Raw genomic sequence first — 23,463 nt, 5'->3', positions numbered from 1 at the left:
ATTCGCTAATTCTCTTCAACTGAATTCCATGATATCTGAAACACATTCATTATATATTTCTTAGTTTTAACAGGTCCACGACGGGGTGGTGTCAAGCAAAACCATATTTTACACCTGCAACATATGGTTTTTCTTGAGTCTATACAGCAGTTTCTGTTGGAGGGAGATGTGATTCACTAGTTAGTGCCGTTTTTATATCAGTTGTCGCTAATCGCACTATTTGTTGAGAAATATATTACACAGACTGAAAATGTCTCTGTACCTTATTCAGTGATACAATAAAACTGCTTGTTTTTCTTGCCGTTATTGACGCTGTTGGGGAAGGCGTGTTGTTTACTGCAGGGAGAGAGTTACTATCACCAAGACGTGAATGTCGTGATAATAGTCACTCGCAATTTGACTAGGAGAATTCATACATAATATATTTTATTGAGAAATATATATGTTTAAAGTAATTTTTTTTTTTTCTTAATAATGATTCCATGCGTTAATGATGCATTGCCAAAAATTGCTATTGGCGTACCCCCGGGGATACGCATACCACACTTTGAGAAACACTGCCTTAACTGGAATGTTTTTGCTTATCCCAGTTATTGTACTGCGAGTAGTAACGTGTACGGTAGGGTAGGGATGCTGAGGAACTGGGGAAATTTTCCAAAGGCATCATAGACAGAAAATTTTGCTAATTATTGAAATTTGCCATACTATATATTAATTAATTAAAAATAAACGTGTAGCTACGAATTTGCTAATGGCGTCGAAACCCTGTTTACGCTATCAGAGGTGAAAAATACTTGCGATCTCAGTTCTAGTATACGAGAGAACCGCATTCTTCACTATTACCTCACTTGCTCTGAATCGGTATATGTTTTTTTTCTCCTCCCTTTTTATTTTTTATTTTTTTTTTAAAGCAACATACTACTGGCTACGTGGACAATGGTTAAAATCATGCCCCCTTCTCTATCATCCTGCCCTCATATATTTTAAGCGGTTTTCATTTTTTGTAAGCGTTTCGAATGTAATCACCTTCACACATAACGAAATCTTTCACACCAATAGTGAAATCACTCACGTACACGAAATTTGACAGTGACAGAATTTAACAACGTGCCCCAAAGTCCCATTCGTCAATTCATATGGTTTACATATGTTTGTTACTTTCATAAGAGTAACTTCCGGCATTTTACTATACGTTTATTAGTCCACGAATCATACGCTGTGTGGCTGAGTTTGTAAGCAAAGGTTTCATGTGTATGTCATTTTTGAGCTGAGATCATCAGTCTTTTTATGTGTTTATTATTCGACGATCTGTCTATAGTGCATTTGGAATTCAGTAAACCTATATTTGTTATAAATGTTCATTAATAGTGGTGTTATTGCAATTAGAATGCCACTAATTTATAGCCGGTCATTTGTACTAACTTGCATAGTATGTGTATCTTCTCTAGTCGCAGGCAATACTGAAGGTGAAGGCAACCAAGAGGCGCTTAAGGAATTGCGGCAGAAATGGGGAGCTGAAGAAATTGTAAGAGACTTAGAGTAAGTAAATTAGTACCTGTTTGTTATGTAGTCTTTGAAAGCGGAGAGTTAGATATGTAAATTAATATGCAATGCATGTGAATTCAGGTATTTGCAATTACTATATTTAGCCATCCCTCAAATCATCATTCTGATATGACTCGAATTCTTTCGTTAGACTGTATAATTATTTTTTATTTCATGTGTATTAATTTTTTTAAGCTAATAAGTGTTAATGAACCTTTCGAAAATTTCACTGATACCATTAATGAATATACATTGCGTACATATTCAGGCTGCCATGGTATTCCGCTGTTAATAATAATATATAATCACACACACACACACATACATACATATATATATATATATATATATATATATATATATATATATATATATATATATATATATATGCGTGTGTGGTGTATGTGAGCATTATATGTGATGCGCATATTATGCGTATTAGTTCTTTAAAACTGATTTCCGCTCTTTGAAATATAGCAGCATAGTTTTATTTCAATTTATAAAAAGGGAGTCAACCCTTTAGTGGCCTCTAGGTTCACCATCCTTTACTAGCTAAGGAAGAAACAGACATTGATGACGATAGCGTATGTGATGAAATGAACTTTATAAGGCCTTTTTGCAAACATGGTTAAGGAACCCAACAGGGCCCAAATTTTGCAAACCCCTGTTTTATGTTTTATATGCAGGCAAGCCATGAATGCCTGTAACTGGCAGAGGTCAAACTGGTTTGAAAGGATTGACTACCCTTAATGAAACCTGGAATATGAAAGTTAGTTTGCTTTCTGGAACAAGTAATTAGGTTTAATACATAAATGTAAGTAGATGATGATAAGTTTTTACTGTAATATCTATGTTACATTGTAGATATAACCATTAGTATCTATCTATCAATTTTTTTTTTTTTTTTTTCATTTCACTAAATGGCAGTAACTTGTGTGGGAGATATGGTCATGACAATGTACTGTACTTTCAGTGTTATAGAAAACGATAATTTTGGTATGGCTGTAGATTGAAATAAACTTCTTTTATTATTCAAAGCCTTCATTGAGTCATATGCTGAACAACACCAGAATCCAGCATGCCATTCTTTAAACTCATACATTGTCTGCACTTTAATATCTTCTCAGGTAATGCATCCCATGATTCAGCCACTCTCCATGCAAAAAAAGCTCCTTACAATTTTTTGTGACCACCTACAGAAAAAGGTAAATCTTGTAAGTATCATTTACATCAATAATTCCAGGCCACCCGAAGAAAGCTATTTGAGTTTGAATCTAGTTTTAACCTACGGGAACTTTTTTTTTCTTTTTTTTTTTTCTCCTGGTAACTCAGGTTTTTTGTCCTGTAAATTCAAGAAAAGATACTGCAGGCCCCACATTATTTCAAACAATAATATACTGTATTAGTGTTAAGGACCACTAGATGGCAACACATGTCTGCCTCTCTTGACCAGACCGGATGCCATTTATAATTGATAGTCTTGGAGCAGCTATCCCTGATTGACAACCACTGAAGATCGAACTGCTCTCTCTCACTCTCCAAAACTTAGATATGGTTAAAATGGCCTTGTCTTACTCCCTATAGGGAATGAAAGGTATTAGCTGATATTTTTTTAAAAATATAATCCAGAAACTTCTCTCTCTCTCTCTCACTTCAAGCCACTTTAGGCCTCTGCTAAATAGGGGGTGGTGGTGGTGTTATGCCAGATGATGAAATTCATCTTCAACCCATTTTCATCTCAATTTCCTTTTGCAGTTTCTAGAAATGGCTCCTTTCCCTTGTTCACCATATGAAAAATCTCGCTAGTGTCTATCCAGTAAATATATCTCAACATTCTAAATCATATCATCCTCTTTGTCTTTTATCCACTAAACTCTGCAGACTGTGATATGCTCTCAGTGTATTTTCATAACCAACGTTCTGCACTTCTGATATAATTTTTGTTAATTTACCTTTGTATCTTCCAAACTTGCTTCTTCCTCCCTCACATATGTCACTAACTAGATATGTGAGCACAGTAAGCCAGATGTAGTCTGATCGGGTCATTATGTAATGGAACCACCATCCTCTACTGTGCAATATCCATCTTATATTATTTCACTCTCCTGGGTCATCTTTGCAACGTGTCCCCCCTGAACTGCAAATTTCTATCTACCAATACCCCAGGATGCTTTGTCTCCTCCAGTATAGTTTCATCAGTAGCGTATGCACTTTCCTGTGTGTGAATGCAAAATTTCAGACCTCTATTTAGCTGTGTTGAACTGATATTTCCTGAGCCTCTGTAGCTCAGTTTGGTATCTACAATGCTCTTCCTTTGGAAAGACCTAGGTTTGAATCTTGTCTAGAATGTATAGAACTTGTATGAGGGTTTTCTACTGAAGGCAAGTTAGCCTGTTTCATTTGGAGGCGCTGAGTTTATCCTCCCAGAAAAGAAAAAACACATACACAATTAACAGATGTAATATACTGGCCTTTTAGCTTAAGTTGATTCAGCAGTAATACTGAATAACTACAGTAATCCTATTCATCTATCCAGCATTCCAACTCATTCATATCCTTAAGAGCATAGCATTAGTACTATTACTAATAGTGCTGAAGCTGTGGCTCTTCAGAGGATATTAATTGGCACTGTTACTAATAATTCTCCCTAGCTTCATATCAACTGCAAATAATTGAATATCTCCTTGTAAGCCAGTAATAAAAAAATGTACATAAACAGATTAAACAGTAGTGGTGTCTGATTCTACTTTCCTATACACAATCTATATATATATGTGTGTGTGTGTGTGTATCAGATAGCTGGTTTCCAGTATAATCCACAAGCTTGATATCTAAATAAATATGTTACTACTTTAACATCAACTTATCATTACCTAGTTGCACTGCCCTCATCAACCACTCTTGTTACTTTATTATGAAACGACATTGAGATTACTGAAACAAGAGTAATCTTAGCAAATTCATGATGACCTTATCAACATCCTTCACACATATCCAAACTTAGCAGTACATATCTCATGAAAACCTTGTATGAAATAGATCAAAATATCAAAAACATTTAAAAAAAAAATCCAAAAATTAAGATCCATGAAAACAACAAATATCTATTAAAATAAAAAGAGAGAGACATCCACATCTTGCTGGCCTGGCTAGCTCTAGTGGTGGTTAATGTATCTGCTCTCCTATTCGCCAACCAATAGGCTGTGGATTTGAATTCCACTTGGGGGGGGGGGAGGCATAAATGTTTGTATCTTTAGATGAGAGATGAATTCTGAAGTGACTTGAAGTTCTGTAAGGTCTCTAAAACAGAATTTTCTAGACTATGTAAAAAAACAAAGAAATGAGATAATAGAAAAAATAATCTTCAGCCCATGCACAGTTTAAATGTACTATAGGTTTTTCAAAAACCTGTCAGGAGCAGGAGTCACATAAAAAAAAAAAAATACATCCACATATACTATGAAATGAAAGTATGAAAGACTGTAAAGCTGGTATAGAAGGAGACATTAATTGTGAAGTACAATTAGGGAGGCACCAATTGCAATCCATAAAGAGAGAAAATTTGCCTTTTTCTTCAGTTGTCGATGAGTTGGAGAAGAATGATTCCAGGAAGTCGTGCCTATCTTGGAAAAGCAGAACTTATAAAAAAAGGGAACAAGAAGGTCCAGTTAACATGTTAGCAGGTGTCAAGTTTTCTACTTAGAAAACAAGAATGAGGTTATGGTCTAAGGCAGTGCTTCTCAAACTTCCGAATGTCAGGGTCCCCCCTTTGGAAAAATTAAAATATTTCACGCCCCCCCCCTCGAAAAAAATCATAAAGACATGTATTATAATATTTATTGTATTTATATTCAATACAAAACATACACAGCGAATATTGCAAAAATCAAATGCAAATATTACATTTTTAGCATCTTACATACACATTTGACATGGCACATTATCTCATATTTTTATATAGATAGATATATTGTTATTGTACATTTGCAGTACAAGCACATGAAACGTAAAACGATTAGCAATGAAGAAAGAATTAAAAACATAAAGAAGTTTCATAACAATTTAATGTGATGGATGTGTTTCAATACTGCAATTTTTAGATTTCTGCTTTGAAATGAATAAGCATATATTTATTCATATATGCTTATGAATACATGAATAAATTGTGTGATTTTTTTATTAAAATATAAAAAATAACAAAAAAGAAATAATAAAAATTAAATACGTTTCTTTTAAGATTAAAAAAAACTACTCAGTCTTAAAACATTTTTAATTTGTTTTCATTATTTCACGGCCCTTCCCCCTCAACAAAACCAATGGCCCTGAAGGGGCCTGTGGCCCAGAGTTTGTTAAGCACTGGTCTAAGTTATGAAGAAGAAAGCTGACATCTCTGGTATATTTGGAATTAGCACTGACTAAGAAAGGGTGTTGGGGATGATGAGGATTATCAATATTCTGGTGAGTAGGTGGAAAGTTGATTATATCATTGTTGCAGATTTGTCTCTTGTAGGCTGAAAATATTACATACTACATCACATCTTTATCTGATGTTAATCACTATTTTGTCAGTAAATGAGCTGTTCTAAGTAAATAATAAAATTCCTTTTTTGCATCCACTCTCAAAAATCTACCATTTGCATGGTGAACCTAGTGTTACATCCATTGAGTGAGTGAGTACTGTGGTCCTGATTATTTATTTTTGTTTTCTCAATGCAGAAATCAAATGGCTTAACTACACACATTACAAAGCATTGCTCTCAGTATAGTTTAGTTTATAGTTACTTAGTACTTACACACAAGATTATAAGGCATCTATGTAGAATGTGTTTGTGTAAAAATGTGATTTTCTGGTACCTCTATCTCCAAACGACTTATTTATTTAACAAATAAAAATAAAATCTCATCCACAGCTAAAAGTTGTAAATCTGTAGCATATAAATGGGCTAAATGTTAGTTAATCCATAAACCCTGCTGCAGAGATCAAACATGATACTTTTATCTTTTAATAGTGATCTCACAGTGTGTAATGAAAATCATCTTACTGCCTAAACACATTAAGACATCTGCATTAAAACGAAACTCAAATCCATGACCTGTAGGTTGGAGGCCAGAGATATCCATTCATTCAGCCATTTGATATAAATCTCCTTTTCTTTTACCATAATGAATCATTTGATGTAAATGTTTTTTCTTTTTTAACTCAAACAGCCATAGCTCTCTAACCATCCAGTATTAGACCTATAAGCTTTATCCAAAAAGATCCCTATAATAAACTCCTGCAATTATGTTTCGTATATTATATATTATGTATAATTTTTTTTCTTTTACAGACTTGTAAAATAGAAGTCTTCACGAAGATACAAATTGTCACCTGTGTGATTAACTTACTCTATGTAGTATATATAAATCTACTATCTCTTCCCCCCCAAGAGGTATTTATGCAAAATGATGAGCTTCAATAGGATTCTACGTCATCTTTGGTTACCACATCTGATGTTATTATTTTTCCTAGCATCTGCAGGAAGTTACTCATTTAGGAGGCCCATGTAATCATTATTCATATAATACCTGTCATTTTTCTTGAACTCATCACTGATGAAGCATTCATAACCACTTCTGGCATCAATTCACTGCCCCCCTAGCAAAAAATGTAGTTCTCATGCCCTCACTAACCACACTTTTTAATTTCTCAGGTGGAGGGTGATCCCACATTTGCTCACTTCCTACCATCTATTGAAAATGTCTTGTGTGTCAATAAAAATATCCTATAAAACCCTTTATATATTTTTATCATATTCTCCCTTCTCCCTTTCCACCTGTTATCTAGCCTTTCCCTTTCTAACACACAGACCTTCATTTTAGAGATAGTCATTGGAAGTTTTTTCACTTGGTTATACTATAATTAAAGATACCAAGAAATTATATACTTGGTTTAATTCTTTATCCAAGTGTAAGAAAACAAAGTTTGCACCTGAAGTATTTTCAGGACTGGGGCAACTCGTATATAGAAGCTAATGACTTCACATCACTTGCCTCAGTATCCTATAATATAGTGCAGACATGTATGTGTGTGTGTGTGTGTGTGTGTGTGTGTGTATATATATACATACCATATACTAAGGCAAGTGATACGAAGTCATTAGCTTCTATTATATGAGTTGCCCCAGTCCTGAAAATACTTCAGGTGCAAACTTTGTTTCCTTATGCTTGGATAAAGGATTAAACTAAATATATAATTTCTTGGTATCTTTTAATCCACAGACCTTCGGTCTATCCTCATAGGTCTATGGATTACTGTTAGAGGGATGTGATCGAAACATAGACCTCTCGCACTCTTAATGACTTGTCTCTGAATCTTCTCCATCATATCTGCATCCTAGTGAAACCTAGTGACCAGACCTGCGCACAGTAATTCAAATAAGGCCTTATCAGTGTGTTTTTTGATATTCAAGTAATCCAATGAACTATTTTGTTCACCATTGTAATATGCCTTCTAAACTATGTCTGCCCATAACCACCATACCCAAATCTCTGGCCTATGAATTTCTTGTAGTCCAATTTCATCAGTGTTGTATGCAGCTTCTGATCTCTTTTTTCTAAAGTGCATGACTTTACAGCTTTGCCACATTAAGCTGACAGCTGTTATCCTTTAACCTTACTACCAGCCTATTTAAGTCATTTGCAGGATTTCTGTATCATCTTCATTAACCCTTCTATTTTGTGTCATCAACAAACTGAATATTTCTCCATAAATCATTCCTTATGTCAATAGCAGTGGGCCAAAGAGGACAAGTGGTGTATCACCGAATCTTGTTGTACACTACTGGTCATCCATTTTCTCCTTGAACATCTCAGCTTAATATCCAATTCCATCTGTTCTAATTTATGTAACAGCCATATGTGGTATCCTGTCAAAAGCCTTAGCAAAGTCTAACAGTATCACTGTAGAGCTATTTTCTTTATCTAACTCAGTTGTCACTTTTATAATAAAGTGAGCAAATTAGCATAAAACATGATGTTCTCATAGAGTCCACCCATTCCTGAATTCTGCCTTTTACTAACTTATCCAATATCTTAATCACCACTCCCTAGATACTGAATTGGTATGTAATTTGCTTTCTTTGTCTTTGAGTATTCTGTATGCCAGTATCCTTTCTCAAACTTTTCTTATGATGGAACAATTCACAAATCCTGAAATCTTAACACACCATCTTGGTTAGAGTCGAATATTATCATCAGTCTTGTATTCAGTGTAAAGTTAGGTGCACACTATCGCAGCTGTATCGTATCGTATAGCAAAAATGTGACAGTGCACGCTACATGTGTACCGGGCTGCAGCACATCACATTGACCTTGCTTATGACTGCACATTTCCTAGAATACATACTTCTATACTTGTGCTCAGAGGTGTTGACAACCACAGGCAGCTGTCAGCCAGTGACTGAGTCAAGGCCAGCATGCACTGGCCTTAATAGCACAATCCACACACAAAGTGAAGAGCACCTGATTTTCAAACATGTTTGAACTTGTTGTAGCATTTAAAACCATTCCAGACTCATTATTATGTGACACCTCCAGGGAGTCCAAAGACTCATCGAGAGAGAATGTTTCAGCAGCATCGAACGACTGAGTCCTTTCCAGTTACTAACCATGCTCAAACTTGCTTAACTTTTTGCATGAGCCATTAGTAGCAGAGGCTCTACCAATTGACTAACCTTTGCTAGCAATATTAATTTTGATAATTTTTCAAGGAACACTTATTCACTTTCTGTGGAACACTGGTGTTTCATGGAACGTAGTTTGGGAAATGCTGCTGTAGGCAATAGAACTATTTTTGCTCTCTTTCCACTCTCCTGGCATTTTCCCAGAGCTGGACTTAGAGCTTGATCAGAGTAACTGTCAGTTCCCTTGTCCTGTTACATTCTCATAATACATGTGAACTGATTAGGCCACACCCTGTGTAGTTAGTCTTCTTACATAATCAGCTTTTGTCTTCCTTACCATACTGGTCATCCTTCTTACTGATTGCCTCGCTTCCTCTTTTATATATAACTTCTATAGATTTTTCTTGTTCTACAGCTTTCAACTCCTACTAGGTTTATTCTCTTGACTTTGGTTATATGGTCTGCCACTGCTTTTTTCAAACATGTCTTAATTATCTTTCATTCGATGCCAACATTCCACATATATTCTATGTGAGAATTTCCCATGTCAAAACCATATTATCACCCCCCCCCCAGTTGGGGGCAAAGTTCTTCGATTCTATCACCAGATCTGGCACTCTTGTTCTCCTCCGTTACATGCTCTCTCTCTCTCAAGTAATTCTCTTAGCAGCTCTATAAATTCTATTTCCTTCCTTCCTTCCTTCCTTCCAGTCTACATCACTATTGTTGAAGTCCTCAATAATAACTACTCACTCTGCAGTTGTAGTAATTAGCTGATGTATGCTATTCATTCTCTCCTGCACTACCATCACAACCCTTGGCCTGTAGCTGCAACCAAACTGTATATTTCACTGTTAGCCTCTACTGCACACCTACCACATATCCTCAAATGCACTGTTCTTTGCACTCCCCCCCCCAATCTTTCTCTTAAACTGTTCATTTTGGTTTCATTTTTGCTACCATTAGCAACCCACCCCCATCTTGTCATGTGAAAATAGTATACCCATTCCTATGACTATAATTTTTCATTAGTCTCAATAATGGCTACATGTTTTGACCAAGTTTGAACTAACTAGTTCCAAAAACTCTTTCCTTTATTCTGGGTGCTCATTTGCCTCAAGGATGCCTGCACATGTACTCAGCTAGTTATCTCCCTAAAATCTGACTTGACTTGCTTTCTGTGATTCTGCTCTTCTGTACCCTCACTGAACAACATTATCTCAAAACATTTGACTTTGAATCCATTCAAATGCAAACCATCAACTTTATGTAAGTCCTGCCATCCATCAGACTCATTCCACACAACCAAAAACTCCACAGTGTATCTCATGCACAACCTATGCAGCAAGTCATTTGCAGTCATGGTCCTTCTGAACTCACCTTCATCATACCATGGCAGCAGACTTACAATCATTACTCTCTTTCATTCTTCTCATTATCACGTGCCTGCAGTTCTTTCATATCCTGTCACATATCACACACGTTGCCTGTCAGATTATTTGTACCTGACAGTATAATCATTTCTTTCAATTTTCCTTTTTTTTTTAAGCTTACATGGTGATCCGAATGCATTTTTGAAAATGATGCAGACAACTACTGTTCTCTCTCTTTCAATTTTCCTTCCTGCATTCCGACAGCATTACTAACATCCTTGAGTTTTGCTCCAGGAAAACACAATTTCATCACACTATCCTCAAATACTCCTTTTATTGTGGAATCTTCATCAAAATCTCTCTCCTCACACTACTCCCTCTTTTTCTTTTTTTTTTTTTTTTATACTCTGTATTCCCCTGCCTTATACCTCATTCTTTTTATGCTTCACTGCCATACCACCCACCAGATGTTTCTCCAACCATTCTGTCTCACATTTTGTTCTATTCAGGACTCCATGTAAGCACACTTTCTTTCATTACTAGCTCATCATTTTTCTCATCCTTCACTTTACTTCTACCACCTTACTTTCAATAACAATCTTACCTGCATTCTCACTCACATTTTCCCATTCAACCCTTTGATGTTGTGTTTCTTACTTTTTTTCCTCAAATCTTTCACACTTCAAAGCAAATTCATTTCGCATTCATTGTAGCAAACAAATTCAGCATATTGAAAATCCTTCATTGTTCTCATCTACATATGTTACATATACTTTTTTTTTTTTTTTTTTGACATCATTATATCCTCTGATTTTTTACACTATGTCAATATGATTATCAGTTTCTTTACTTGGTTGTAATGCTGGGGGATCAAAACTGTCCCTGATTATAAATCATTTGAGCATATTCATGATATTATAGTGTACATAATATGTAGCCCTGCAAGTGTTAAATATTAAGTAAAATATTAATTCCTGATGATTGACACCACTCTATGAAACACAAATTGTAACTAAAAATTTAATGAATGTTTATTGTAACTGAATAGCTATTGTTAATTATTATAAAATTACAATATGAATGTACTGCATTTGTGAACATTTGCTCATGCATTCTGTAGTCTTTACTAATCATTTTTTTTTTTTTTTCAGACACCTCAAAGAAGATGTCCGTAAGGTAATGCAACTGCAAGAGACAGGAGAACTTTCTCAAAATGAAGCACTTTTTTACTTTCTTAGGTAATAAAAGTTGCTATTAATAATAACAAATTTCCATTGAATTATAATGGGAAGTTGCATTAAATCTTAAAATTATTCACACTTTTAAATTAAATTAAAGATACCAGGAAATTAGATACTTGGTTTAATCCTTTATCCAAGCGTAAGCAAACAAAGTTTGTGCCTGAAGTATTCTCAGGACTGGGGCAACTTGTATATAGACGCTAATGACTTCACATCGCTTGCCTTAGTAGCCCATAATGCAAAGCACATATCCTTATGGGTATGTACACTCACAAGCAGTTGAATTAGAGATACCTCCCTAGTAGCAGGTAGCACTCCCCTTTCGCCTTGATGGCAGCAATGCAGTGTAGCATGGACTTCACATGGTACCGGAAGCATTGGGAAGCCAAACTGATCCATGACTGCTGCACAGCTTCCCACAGTGCACGGAAATTGGTCAGAACAGGGTCCAGGGCGCGTATATATCTCTCTCGACAGCATCCTAGATGTGTGCAATAGGATTGAGGTCAGGGGACCTCGGAGGCCAGCCAAGCATCCTCATGTCCGTGGAGTGTTTATCCCCCCACTTGGCCACAATTTGGGAGCAGTGGGCCGGTGAATTGTCTTGCTGTAGGTACAGGTCTCCTTCAGGTTGCTGTAGTGCAGAAATGGGTGCACATGATTGGACAGCAGGTCCTTTTTTTTTTTTTTTTTTTTTAATCATTAGAGGTCAGGCTAAGAAAAAGATTAGTTAACAACGTAGATTTAATTTACCTTTATAGAGTGCAACAGCATGTAGCTTGGTTCCTATACACATGTATCCTTCTGATGATGACCTTGATACAGGGGTCGAAACGTCAAGTATTATTTTATTAATAATTAGTAAAATAATCATTTCAACATGTGTGTTTTGTGTTCCTAAATTCTTAAATGATATGAAATGGGATACATTTATTTAAAATAAATGCACAATATAAACTACTGAAATAGTAATTTCAAGGGATGTTCATTTCCTTCTTCCACTTTTTCTAGTAACTGGAATTTAGTTTCATAGAACTCATTGTTTATAGCAGAAATGCATCTCATGAAATCTATTTTAATTGTTATTTAAGAATATTTTTTCTTTCTTTCTTCACTTTTCAGAATGCATGATTTTGATGATAATAAAGCACTAGATGGCCATGAATTGATGGCTGCTGTTAGGCATTCCATGGAACATGTTCCTAGTACCCAGGAGCCAGTACAAGAGTCACATATCATCAGTAAGTATATACAGAAATCATCTTCAGAGCGCTTCTGATATGCTGATAATACCAGTATATTCATATAACAGTTAGTATTTTTTTTTATATAATGTAACCTGTGGTGAATTCATCACTAAAAACACACATACTAACCACAGTGATAACTTTTAATACGTAAATATTTCATCCCAAGTATCTTGGGACATCATCAGTACAGTAATTTAAAAATACTAGGAATAGGATAAAGTAAGGGCGCATGATTACAATGGAATCTTGATATGTGTGCTATAACGTGTTATAGAAGTAAATTGGTCCTTGGTGGGGATCTAAATAGCAGAGTAGGAAATGATTGTCAGACATCCAAAAATATTTTGGGAAAATTTGGAGAAAAGAGCAAAGCTAATTATAATGGCAAATACCTGTTGGATTTCTGCTCAGGACATGGACTTGTTATTACTAACACCATGTTCCAACATAAAAATGTGCACAAATTCACATGGAGAGAAGAGGCAAGGAATAAAAAAAGTCTCATTGACTATGTTATTGTTGGTAGTGATGTTTTCTCCTTGGTGAAGGACACCGGAGCGTACAGAGGATTTGAAATTGGAAGCGATCACTATTTAGTCTTGAGCAGGATAAAATTGAATTTCATATTGAAAAAAATAACATGTAAGAAAGTTTTAAAGTGAATAAAAGTTGAGCAGGTCTGAGATGTGAACTGTAGACTAAAATACACAAAGATTATTGAAGAAAAAATGAAAAAGTTTGAGAACAGGAACCAAACCTTGGAGATTCATTGGCAAGCCTTGAAGAAAACTGATTGATTCAGCCAGAGAGGCATGTGGTGAGGTTGTCTGCAAGGATAGAAAAATCAGAACTCCATGGTGGACATAGGAAGTTAAAGAGGCACTGAAGGAAAAGAAGAAAGCATATTAAAAGTTCCTAGCAAATAAGTCAGCTTTTGCTCTTAGAGAATACGGAGACAAATGTAAGAAAACTAAACACTGTGTAAAACTAGCTAAACAAAAGTCATGGAGGAATTTGGCAAGAACATAGAAAATAAATATCAAGAAGGTGGTAAGATATTCTGGAGGTTGTTGAAGAAGCTTAGAAATGGAGGAAAGAATGCTGTAAAAGGAGTTAGAGATGATAAAGGTGACATAAAAACAGGGGAAAAAGATATCCTTGAAGTATGGAGTAATTACTTCGAAAAATTGCTAAATAAAACAAGCAGTGATAGCACAGCGGTAAAAAAAAAAAAAAAAACTCAACAGGCATACAGTAAGGAATACATATCCAAACTTGAAATAGCCATCAAAGGCTTGAAATATGGAAAGGCAGCAGGAATAGATGATATTCGAGCAGAAATGCTGAAGTATGGATGTATAAAAGTCTTATAGTGGCTGCACTGCATAGTTTAAAGAGCCTGGACAGAGGGACAAATTCTCGATGATTGGAGTAGAGCTCTAATAGTACCCATATAAAAAAAAGGAAATAAAACTGAATGTGAGAATTACAGAGGTATTTCCCTACTGAGTGTTCCTGGCAAGATCTATGCAAGTATACTTGAGAAACGGTTAAGAAGAATTGTGGAAGAAAAGCTTGGTGAAGAACAAGCTGGATTCAGGCCAAATAGAGGCTGTCAGGATCAGATCTTCACTTTGCGACAAATAGTTGAGAAAGCATTGGAATATAACAAAGATCTGTATTTTAGTTTAGTCGATTTGGTAAAGGCATATGACAAAGTGCCAAGAGAGAAGCTATTCAATACACTACAGTTATATGGTGTCAGCGGGGTATTATATAAAGCAATACTTAGTCTTTATTTAAATTGTAAGTCAGCAGTTAGAATTGAAGGAAGTACAGGACGATGGTTTAATTTAATGTTAAATCTGGTGTGAGACAAGGATATACATTATCCCTTGTGTTATTTATTATCTATATGGATCACATTATGAAGGAAAGTGGTATTAAACATGATATCAGAATTGCAGATGTTAATGTCAGCTCTTTGCTTTATGCGGATGATGTTATACTTCTAAATAAATCTGCTACAAGTTTGCAAGATTCCCTGACTAAATTGAATAACTGTTGTAATAGATATGGTATGAAGGTCAGCATTAAAAAGACAAAGAGAATGAAAATAGGTAAATGTTGACTGTGTTGTGAATGGGGAACCTGTGGAACAAATAAAACATTTCAGCTACTTAGGCACGATTTTTACTAAAGATGGTAAATTAAATATGGAAATAGACAACATAATCAACAAAGCTGGTATGGTAGGCAGTCAATTGAATAAATTCGTATGGAATAAGAGAGAAATTAATTGCAACACTAAATTAGCTGTATACAAGACAATGTTCAAACCAGTTTTAACCCATGGATCTGAGAGCTGGGTCAGAAATAAGACACTTGACCAAAGACTAGAGACTGCAGATATGAGAGTCCTGAGAAAGATTAGAGGCGTGAACAGATGCCATCAATGGCAATATCATATTAAAAACAAGGATATTAGGAAAGAACTTGACATTGTCAGCATCCAGGAATGCATTAGCATAGCTAATCTCAGGTGGTATAGTCACTTAAACAGAATGGGCAAGGAAAGATTAGCAAAACAAGTGTTCTCTGCCAGGTTGGCAGGAAAACAACCCAGAGGAAGACCAAAATATAGGGGGATTGATATGGTACAAAGTGCTTTAGACGATAGAACTATAAGATCTAATAATGTTGGAGTCTTGACAAGTAACAGACTGATTTGGAGGAAAATTGGAGATAGGAAGTTAGTAATGATGTAAATTTTTCATGTAGTACTATCATATCCTGTACACCCCTTGAGGGTACATGTCAGGAATTTGATGATGATGAAGTTATTACTGTGGTTAGTACGTGTGTTTTGAGTGATAACAGTTAGTATGTCTGTTTACTTGGTGGCAATTCAGATGAAAGCTAAAAAGAACAGTATAATAGACGGTAATAGTAATAAACATCACAATAACAAACTTTTTGTTTGTATTATTATTATTTTATTATTATTATTACCTGAGATCTGTAGGGCATCATGGACTAATTAAGGCAGGCCATACATCACCCAAACCAGCTGTCATACCTTCCCTTAAATTTGTTCACACTAGATGCACTCACTACCTCTAAAGGCAAAGTATTCCATTTACTCACTGCTTTGTGGGAGAAAAATCTAGCTCTTATATCTTTTTTGACTTTGAATGAATTTAACTTCTATGGTTGCCCCATGTTTTCTCTCCCCACCTTCCATATAATGAAAAATTTCATCAGACGATATTCAATAATACCCATTCAGAAGTTTATAGACCTCTTATCATATCACCCCTCTTTCTCCTGTTAACCAGAATCTGCAATCCACATAGTCACAATCTCTCCTCATAATCTATAATAAATTTAGTTTAATCCTTTATCCAAGTGAATGGAAACAAAGTTTGCACCTGAAGTATCTTCAGCAGATGCAACTCGTGGTGAAGGTTGACCAAGCTCTCATTACTCCTTGTCTCAGTATCTTCCATAATGCAAAGCACATCTCCTTGCGGACATATCTAATGCTATGCATTAAAGGAAAGGTCACTACCCAGACCAGTTTTGACCTTTATTGAGGGTCTTGTCAGTGCGAGCCAGACCTAAAATTGGTAATACCAAGGCAGAAGCAATGGAGAGGTCATATTTACTTATACACGTTGCCAAAAGGTGTACCACCTTATTATTAAATTACTCTGGATTTAGAGAAAGATGTTGGAAGTTTATTTTCCAGTTGGTTTGACTATAATAAATTTAGTTTAATCCATTATCCAAGTGTATGCAAACAAAGTTTGCACCTGAAGTATCTTCAGGAGATGCAACTCGTGGTGAAGGTTGACCAAGCTCTCATTACTCCTTGTCTCAGTATATTAGAGTAATTTAATAATAAAGTAGTACACCTTTTGGGAACTCATATAAGTAAATATGACCTCTCCATTGCTTCTGCCTTAGGATCACCAATTCTGGGTCTGACTATCACTGACGAGACCTCAATAAAGGTCGAAACCCTTCCCTTAATGCATAGCATTATACATGTCTGCAAGGAGATGTGCTTTGCATTATGGGAGATACTGAGACAAGGAGTGATGAGAGCTTGGTCCACCTTTACTACGAGTTGCCTCAGTACTGAAGATACTTGATGGCGCAAACTTTGTTTGCATACACTTGAATAAAAGATTAAACTAAATTTATTATAGTTGAGCCAAGTGGAAAATAAACTTCCAACTTCATAATCTAAATCCTGTAATCTGGATGTAATCTTTGTAATTCTTCTTTGCACCCTTTCCACAGCTTCTTTATCCTCTTGGAACCTGGGAGACCAAATCTGTTGACAATTTTCCAGATACAGTCTCTTATCAAGGCCTTATAAAGAGGTAAAATTACTTCCTTAACCTTACATTCAAGGTTCGCTTCAACATTACAATTATCCTCTGAGTTGTATTTGCAACTTTTGCTATGTGACCTTTGAACTTCAAATTCTTATCCACCAATATTCCAAGATCCCTAACCTAATCAGTTTCTTTTAGCATAACTCCACTAATATAATATGCTGCTGGAAATCTCATCGTGCCAAAATTGTATAACTTTACACTCACTCGCATTAAACTGAGTGATTTCTGTTTGCCCAAATTTCTAGCTATTCAGATCATTTTGTAAATTCTGTATATCAGTAGCATCCCTGATCACCCTGCCTACCTTCACATCATTGGTAAACAATTGGCAATTGTTTGCCAATGTCTCCTGATTGGAAAAATGTCAGGAGGCATTTTTCCCATTCAGTTAACTGATAACATTGGACCAAAGACAGTATTCTTCTAAGTTGATCGTAATTTCCAGCTTTGTAGTTCAGAATGTAACCTGTTCTAATGGAAATATCAATATAATTAGATACTTATCGTAATGGTAGATTTAGAAATGTTTTAGAAATCTTAACAAATTGATTATTCAGACCAAGTTAGTTATTTCTTCTGAATAACCAATTATAAAATGTTTTTTTTTTTTTCAGAATAATGAATGACCAAATACAATAGATGGATTTTATCTTTTAGTATAGTGAAACATTTAAAGGTAATAATAAAACAACTGGGAATGTCCATTTATATTCTAAGTGTGGTAGAAGAAGATGGTAAAAAAGTTCCATCTTTTCCTTTTATGTAAAATAGTGCAGTATCTGTTATGAATACTTGTTTCATTGCATGCTCTTATGGCAACAAACAAAACAGCTTGTATACATTTTCAAAAAGTAATATCTAATCAATCCACCAGGCGGCATCAGTGAATAAGCTACTTTAAACTTGTGCTCCCCATCCATTTTATCGTTATTGTGAGTGTTTTTCATCGAAATTAATCATCAAATGAAAACCTTAACAGCAGGTACTGAGGAGCGGAATACTTCTGCACAACCTGTAAGTACTCATAGTGCATTAAATCATCCATCTTTCCAATTCTAAATCAGCCATGTGTAAGCGCCCACTATGCCTACCATACTCAGCAAAGATGGTGGCGACAAAAGCCAGTGGTGAACGAGCATCCCTTGTCTCACCAGCACAGTGCCGTTGATCACCGCCAACAAACCTACTACGTGCTGCAGCTGTAAAACTGGTGTCACAGATAGAAAAAAAAGGTATATTCTGCAAGTTCTGTTGCCACTAACTGCACACTTCCTGTGCCAAATTGATGAATTTGCACAAAAGCTATTTATCAAACTTAACCAGCTGTTTTTCTGTTTGCTGTGCCACCCTTCGGTAAAACAACTTCTGAACATAGGTAAATGTATTCAAAACCTCGAACAGCACATCATTGCTTTGAATAAAACTTTTACCTCCAAAATACGTGCAGTGGAAGCTAAGCTCGAAGATGACGACCAGCTCGACGCAAGCCTGCCTTTGCCCACAAATGACCTCCTCGATCTAATCACATCAATGGTAAACGACTTGACGAAGGCCAAAAACAAAAAATTCAATGCTGTTATTATGAACTTTTCGACGGAAAATCATTAGAAGAGGACATCAACAAACTAGCCGAAGAATGCAACATTAATTCTAAGAATATTGTCAAGTGCCATCGTTTCGGGCCTGTAAATAAAAAGAAAGGATAGAACGAACTTTCCATGCCTAGTAAAAGTGACTTGCGACATGCTGACAAGCACATCAAAACTAATAACAGCGATCAACAACAAGTTCAAAGACACATGTCCCCAATCATGCATACATGCTCGACCAGATTTAACATTTGCACAAAGGGAGCAAGGATGCAAGCATCGAAGACAACTCGAAGAAAAACATCAAAATGGTGACAACAGTTGGATCATCAACTACAGACAAGTTAAACTGGTGCAAAAACCAAGTGATGCCACCATGGAGGCCAGTATGCAGGCATTGCATAAGAAATGTACAAGACCCTTGCGGTCAAACATATGACTCACAAAACCCTACATATCTCCTTCACTAACATCCGTGGCCTAAACTCCAACCTTAGTAGTGTCCACTACCACCTTCAGTCTTCCGAACTCCAAATACTCTTTCTAGCAGAAACTCAAATCTCACCCCCCCCCCAGCACTATTTATTTCAACCTTCCAAACTACTCACTCTTTAACAACTTTCGTCCCAAGGGTGGTGTTGTTCATACATCTGCTCTGACATATCTTGCGAGAGAGTGAGAGTACCCAACCTAGAATCACCCAACTTTGATCTTCTTTGGTTGAAAATACCCTCTCCCCCCACTCAGTCAAATTCATTTGCTGTCTCTGTCGCTCCCCAACACAACCAATATACAATGCCCTCTATATCCTTTTGCCAGGATGAGATTAGAAAAATACTGTCCAAATTAGACACAAAAAAGTGTCCTGGCCCTGATGGCATTCCCCCAATTGTCCTGAAAGTTTGCTCACCAGAACTGACTCCTATCCTGTGTCGCATATATATACATTCTCTTACTCCACTGGAATCTATTCAACCCACTCCCAAGAAGGGTGACAAGTTACTGCAGTCCAACTACTGCCCTTTCTTGCTTACCACAGTCCTGTCTAAATTAATGTAAAAAATCATTAATTCCCAACTCCTACACTATCTTGAAGACGCTTGCCTAATAAACAACCATCAGTATGGATTCTGTCGTTGCCGATCAACAGATCTACTGACATATGTCACCATCTCTGGACAAATGCCATGGTTCAGAAACTTTGGCAAATCTCAAGTAGTTGCACGTGATATCTCCAAAGCCTTTGACTGGGTCTGGCACAAAGGCTTACTAAGCAAACTACCATCATTTGGTCTGACTCAGGACTTCTGTTGGATTGCCAGCTTTCTATCTGGACACACATATTGTGTGTGTGTAATGGTGGATGGCTCCCTATCCTCTCACCAATCAATTAATGCTGGGGTTCCACAAGGTTCTGTCCTCTCACCAACCCTCTTCCTGCTATATATCAACAACCTATTTCAGTTGACCTCCAACCCAATATACACAGTTTTGCAGACGACAGCACATTACACTCCTTGCTTTCATTTGATAAACCTTACCCTACACAACTCACTTCAATCTACAGAACATCAACCACCATCACCCTTAATTCCGATCTCCGAGCCATCCTACAATGGGGGTTCAGATAACCTGATCAATTTCAATGCTAATAAAACCCAGTTCTGTCCCATTTCCCATAAAAAAGAACCATTCTTTCTATCTGGACACTTTTTGATGATACCCAAATTTCTAGGCAGGTTGAGATCTCTCTTCTAGGAATTACCCTGGCATCAAACCTCTCCTGGCATCCTCAGCTTGTGTGGGAGCAATATCCAAACAGCTGTTAACATTAATCACAAATCCTCCCAGCTATTGAATATTGTTCCCACATATGGGGGTGAGGCCCCCTAAAAGCTCCCTCAAAATACTTCTCTCAATACAGAGGTGAGCAGTTAGACTTATTAATGACCCATTGGAGTCTTGACAGGTAACAGATTGTTTTGGAAGAAAACTGTAGATAGGAAGTTAGTAATGATGTAAGTTTTTCATGTTGTATTATCATATCCCATACCACTTCAGGGTACATATCAGGAATTTGATGATGATGACCCATCTCTTACCAACTCTCTCTCCCCCACTTTCACACAGATATTTGGTTTCTGCAATATGTATATTCTACAAATATTTCCATGGGAAATGCTCATCTGAAATAACATCAATAATTCCTCCACTCAGTACTAAGCTTGTTGGGCACGTGCAGCTGCTGCTCAACATCCCTTCACAGTACACCTAGAAACAAACAGAACAAGTTTCTTTTCCTCCTCTTTCATCCCTGCAACTGCTGCACTGTGGAACAGTCTCCCACCTGCTGTGTTTCCCAAGGAATACAATTTACAGTAATTTAAATCAAATGTAAACAAGTTCCTCCCCTCCCAACCCACTACCCATACATGGTACTAATGTACTATAGGTTGATCAACTAACCTCTTGTGTATGGGCACAACATTAAAAAATAAAATAAATAAATAATAATAATTGCAGAAAGTAATGTATGTAATATGTTTCAAACCTGTGTTAAACAAAATACATGGAGATTTTGGTTTATGCTAGGGTTAGGTTCTTGGAGGTACTAGCATAAATGAAAATGGTGTTAAAAAGATACTTACATAAACGAGAGTCAATGAGATACATTACTGGCATACAAAAAATTATCTCCCCAGAATTATCTTTTTTGTCCGTTTTAGCCAAAGAAATTAAATAGAAACATTGCTTACATGTTACTATGTACTTTATTAATATGCAACACTCCTTACATGTTAATAAAGTACATAAATATTAGAAACACCAAAAATAAAATCCAACCTCCACTTTTTTCTTTCCAAACGTGTGGAATTGTTTATCTTCTCTTTCCTCCATTTGCTAGGATTTTCACTACTGTTGCTCATCTATTTTTTTATTTATTTTTCTTTTATAAACACATACTTTATGCATGAAGGTTGTTCTTATGATAATGCAAATAAAAATGACATTTATAAAAGTTCACTCATTCACACTTGTAGTTTATCCTGTTGCATGAGAACTCTCAAAGCCCATGTGTCACGAGGTTGATGTACCAACTTGCACAGTAGATTATTTCACTGAGAGACAAAGAAACAGTGGAAAATGCCCTAACTGTTTGATTCATGTGAAATTTACTATTTCCATACAGAAATAAATTATGTTTTAATCATTATTTAATTTTTTCTCTTACAACTTAACTGGCATTGTCTTGAAGCATTGTAAATAGGATTGTGAACTGTTCTCCCTTCTTTTATATTATTATTATCCCAAGACCCCATGGAGTCAAGGACTCATCTAGGAGGTCCCTTTGTCATACAGACAGCTCATCATACTTTGCCTTAAACACATTCAAATACTCTGCAGACTTAATGATTTTTGAAAGAAAGGCATTATTATGGATGCAAAACAGACTTATATATACTTTAAAATATTGTACCATAAATATAATTTTTTTTGCTAATGTTTTGCATTTATAAATTATCTATATAATTATTATATAACCTAAATTGAAGTTAAATCTGCCAGCTAATTTACTGAATGGATAGCATCTCTCTCTCTTCAACCAACAGGTTGTGGGCTCAAAGAGAATTTCATTGTATGATGTAAATTCAATGCTTTTAGATGTCTGAATGGCTTGAAAAAGTACCATATTTAGTTGCTAGGAATAGGGTACCCAGATTATCTAATCCTCAGCTCAGAATGTTTTTGTTAAGGAAAAATAAATAAACATTAACAAAATAGTTAATGTTTAAATATAACTAAGTACCTTCAATGAAAGGTACTTAATTTAAAAAAAGTTAAGTATTTTGTTGTAGACACCTTAATACATTAAATAAAAAATGCTGCTTTAATTTACATCATAAGTTTGTTTTTGTTTCTCTTATTTAGCAATAGTAGACAGTTTCTTTGCATATGACAAAGACTTAGATGGATTTATTAGTTATCCTGAGCTTCGACAGCAGTTAGGAGAACCTGATATTCCTAAATAAGAATATGTAGTTTTTATTGTAATTAAGCTACTGAATAAAATATTAAAAGATAGCTATTTTAACCAATATAAGTGCTTGTTGTTGTAATTTTCTTGAGTCTGTTGTTAATTTTCTTTGCTGCCAACATGGATTTATATATTCTCACTATATGAAGTACAGTGAGTTCAGCACTCAATTATAAACAAAAATACCTGCAGTTCAGCATTTGTAACTGGCATACACTCAAGACTGCCTGCTTTTTATGTTTAAGTAGTAGTTTGAGATATATATATATATATATATGAGGGTGGTCTGAAAAGTTCTCGGCCTAACAATGAAAACGAATTTATAATTTCAAAATTATTTTTATTTTTCAACATAA

The 23,463-nt window shown here is 35.7% G+C and overlaps 1 protein-coding gene across 2 annotated transcripts; it reads left to right on the top strand.

The window, feature by feature from the left end:
- The first annotated feature begins 989 nt into the window (after nucleotides 1-989).
- LOC150108504 (longistatin-like) lies at nucleotides 990-23,173 on the top strand. 2 transcript variants are annotated; one of them, XM_090415921.1, is made up of 4 exons: nucleotides 990-1,539; nucleotides 11,734-11,820; nucleotides 12,946-13,064; nucleotides 23,002-23,173. In XM_090415921.1, the coding sequence occupies exons 1-4, from the start codon at nucleotides 1,355-1,357 to the stop codon at nucleotides 23,100-23,102; spliced, it is 492 nt and encodes a 163-aa protein (XP_090272047.1). In that variant the 5' UTR covers nucleotides 990-1,354; the 3' UTR covers nucleotides 23,103-23,173. The 2 variants fall into 2 exon arrangements, with proteins under 2 accessions (XP_090272047.1, XP_090272048.1); XM_090415922.1 differs by lacking the exon at nucleotides 23,002-23,173 and adding an exon at nucleotides 18,097-22,993.
- Nucleotides 23,174-23,463: the final 290 nt, after the last annotated feature.

The sequence above is a fragment of the Typopeltis vanoorti genome, chromosome 3, assembly GCF_054136105.1.
Source record: "Typopeltis vanoorti isolate ZY-2024b chromosome 3, IOZ_Tvanoo_1.0, whole genome shotgun sequence".
In the NCBI taxonomy this organism is placed as follows: Eukaryota; Metazoa; Arthropoda; class Arachnida; order Uropygi; family Thelyphonidae; genus Typopeltis; species Typopeltis vanoorti.
This window is presented reverse-complemented; position numbering and strand designations above follow the sequence as displayed.

Coding starts and splice junctions, on each gene's coding strand:
- LOC150108504 (XM_090415921.1), top strand. CDS start 1,355: ATGTTCATTAATAGTGGTGTTATTGCAATTAGAATGCCACTAATTTAT. Junction 1,540..11,733: donor GAAATTGTAAGAGACTTAGA/GTAAGTAAATTA, acceptor TTTTTTTTTCAG/ACACCTCAAAGAAGATGTCC. Junction 11,821..12,945: donor GCACTTTTTTACTTTCTTAG/GTAATAAAAGTT, acceptor TTCACTTTTCAG/AATGCATGATTTTGATGATA.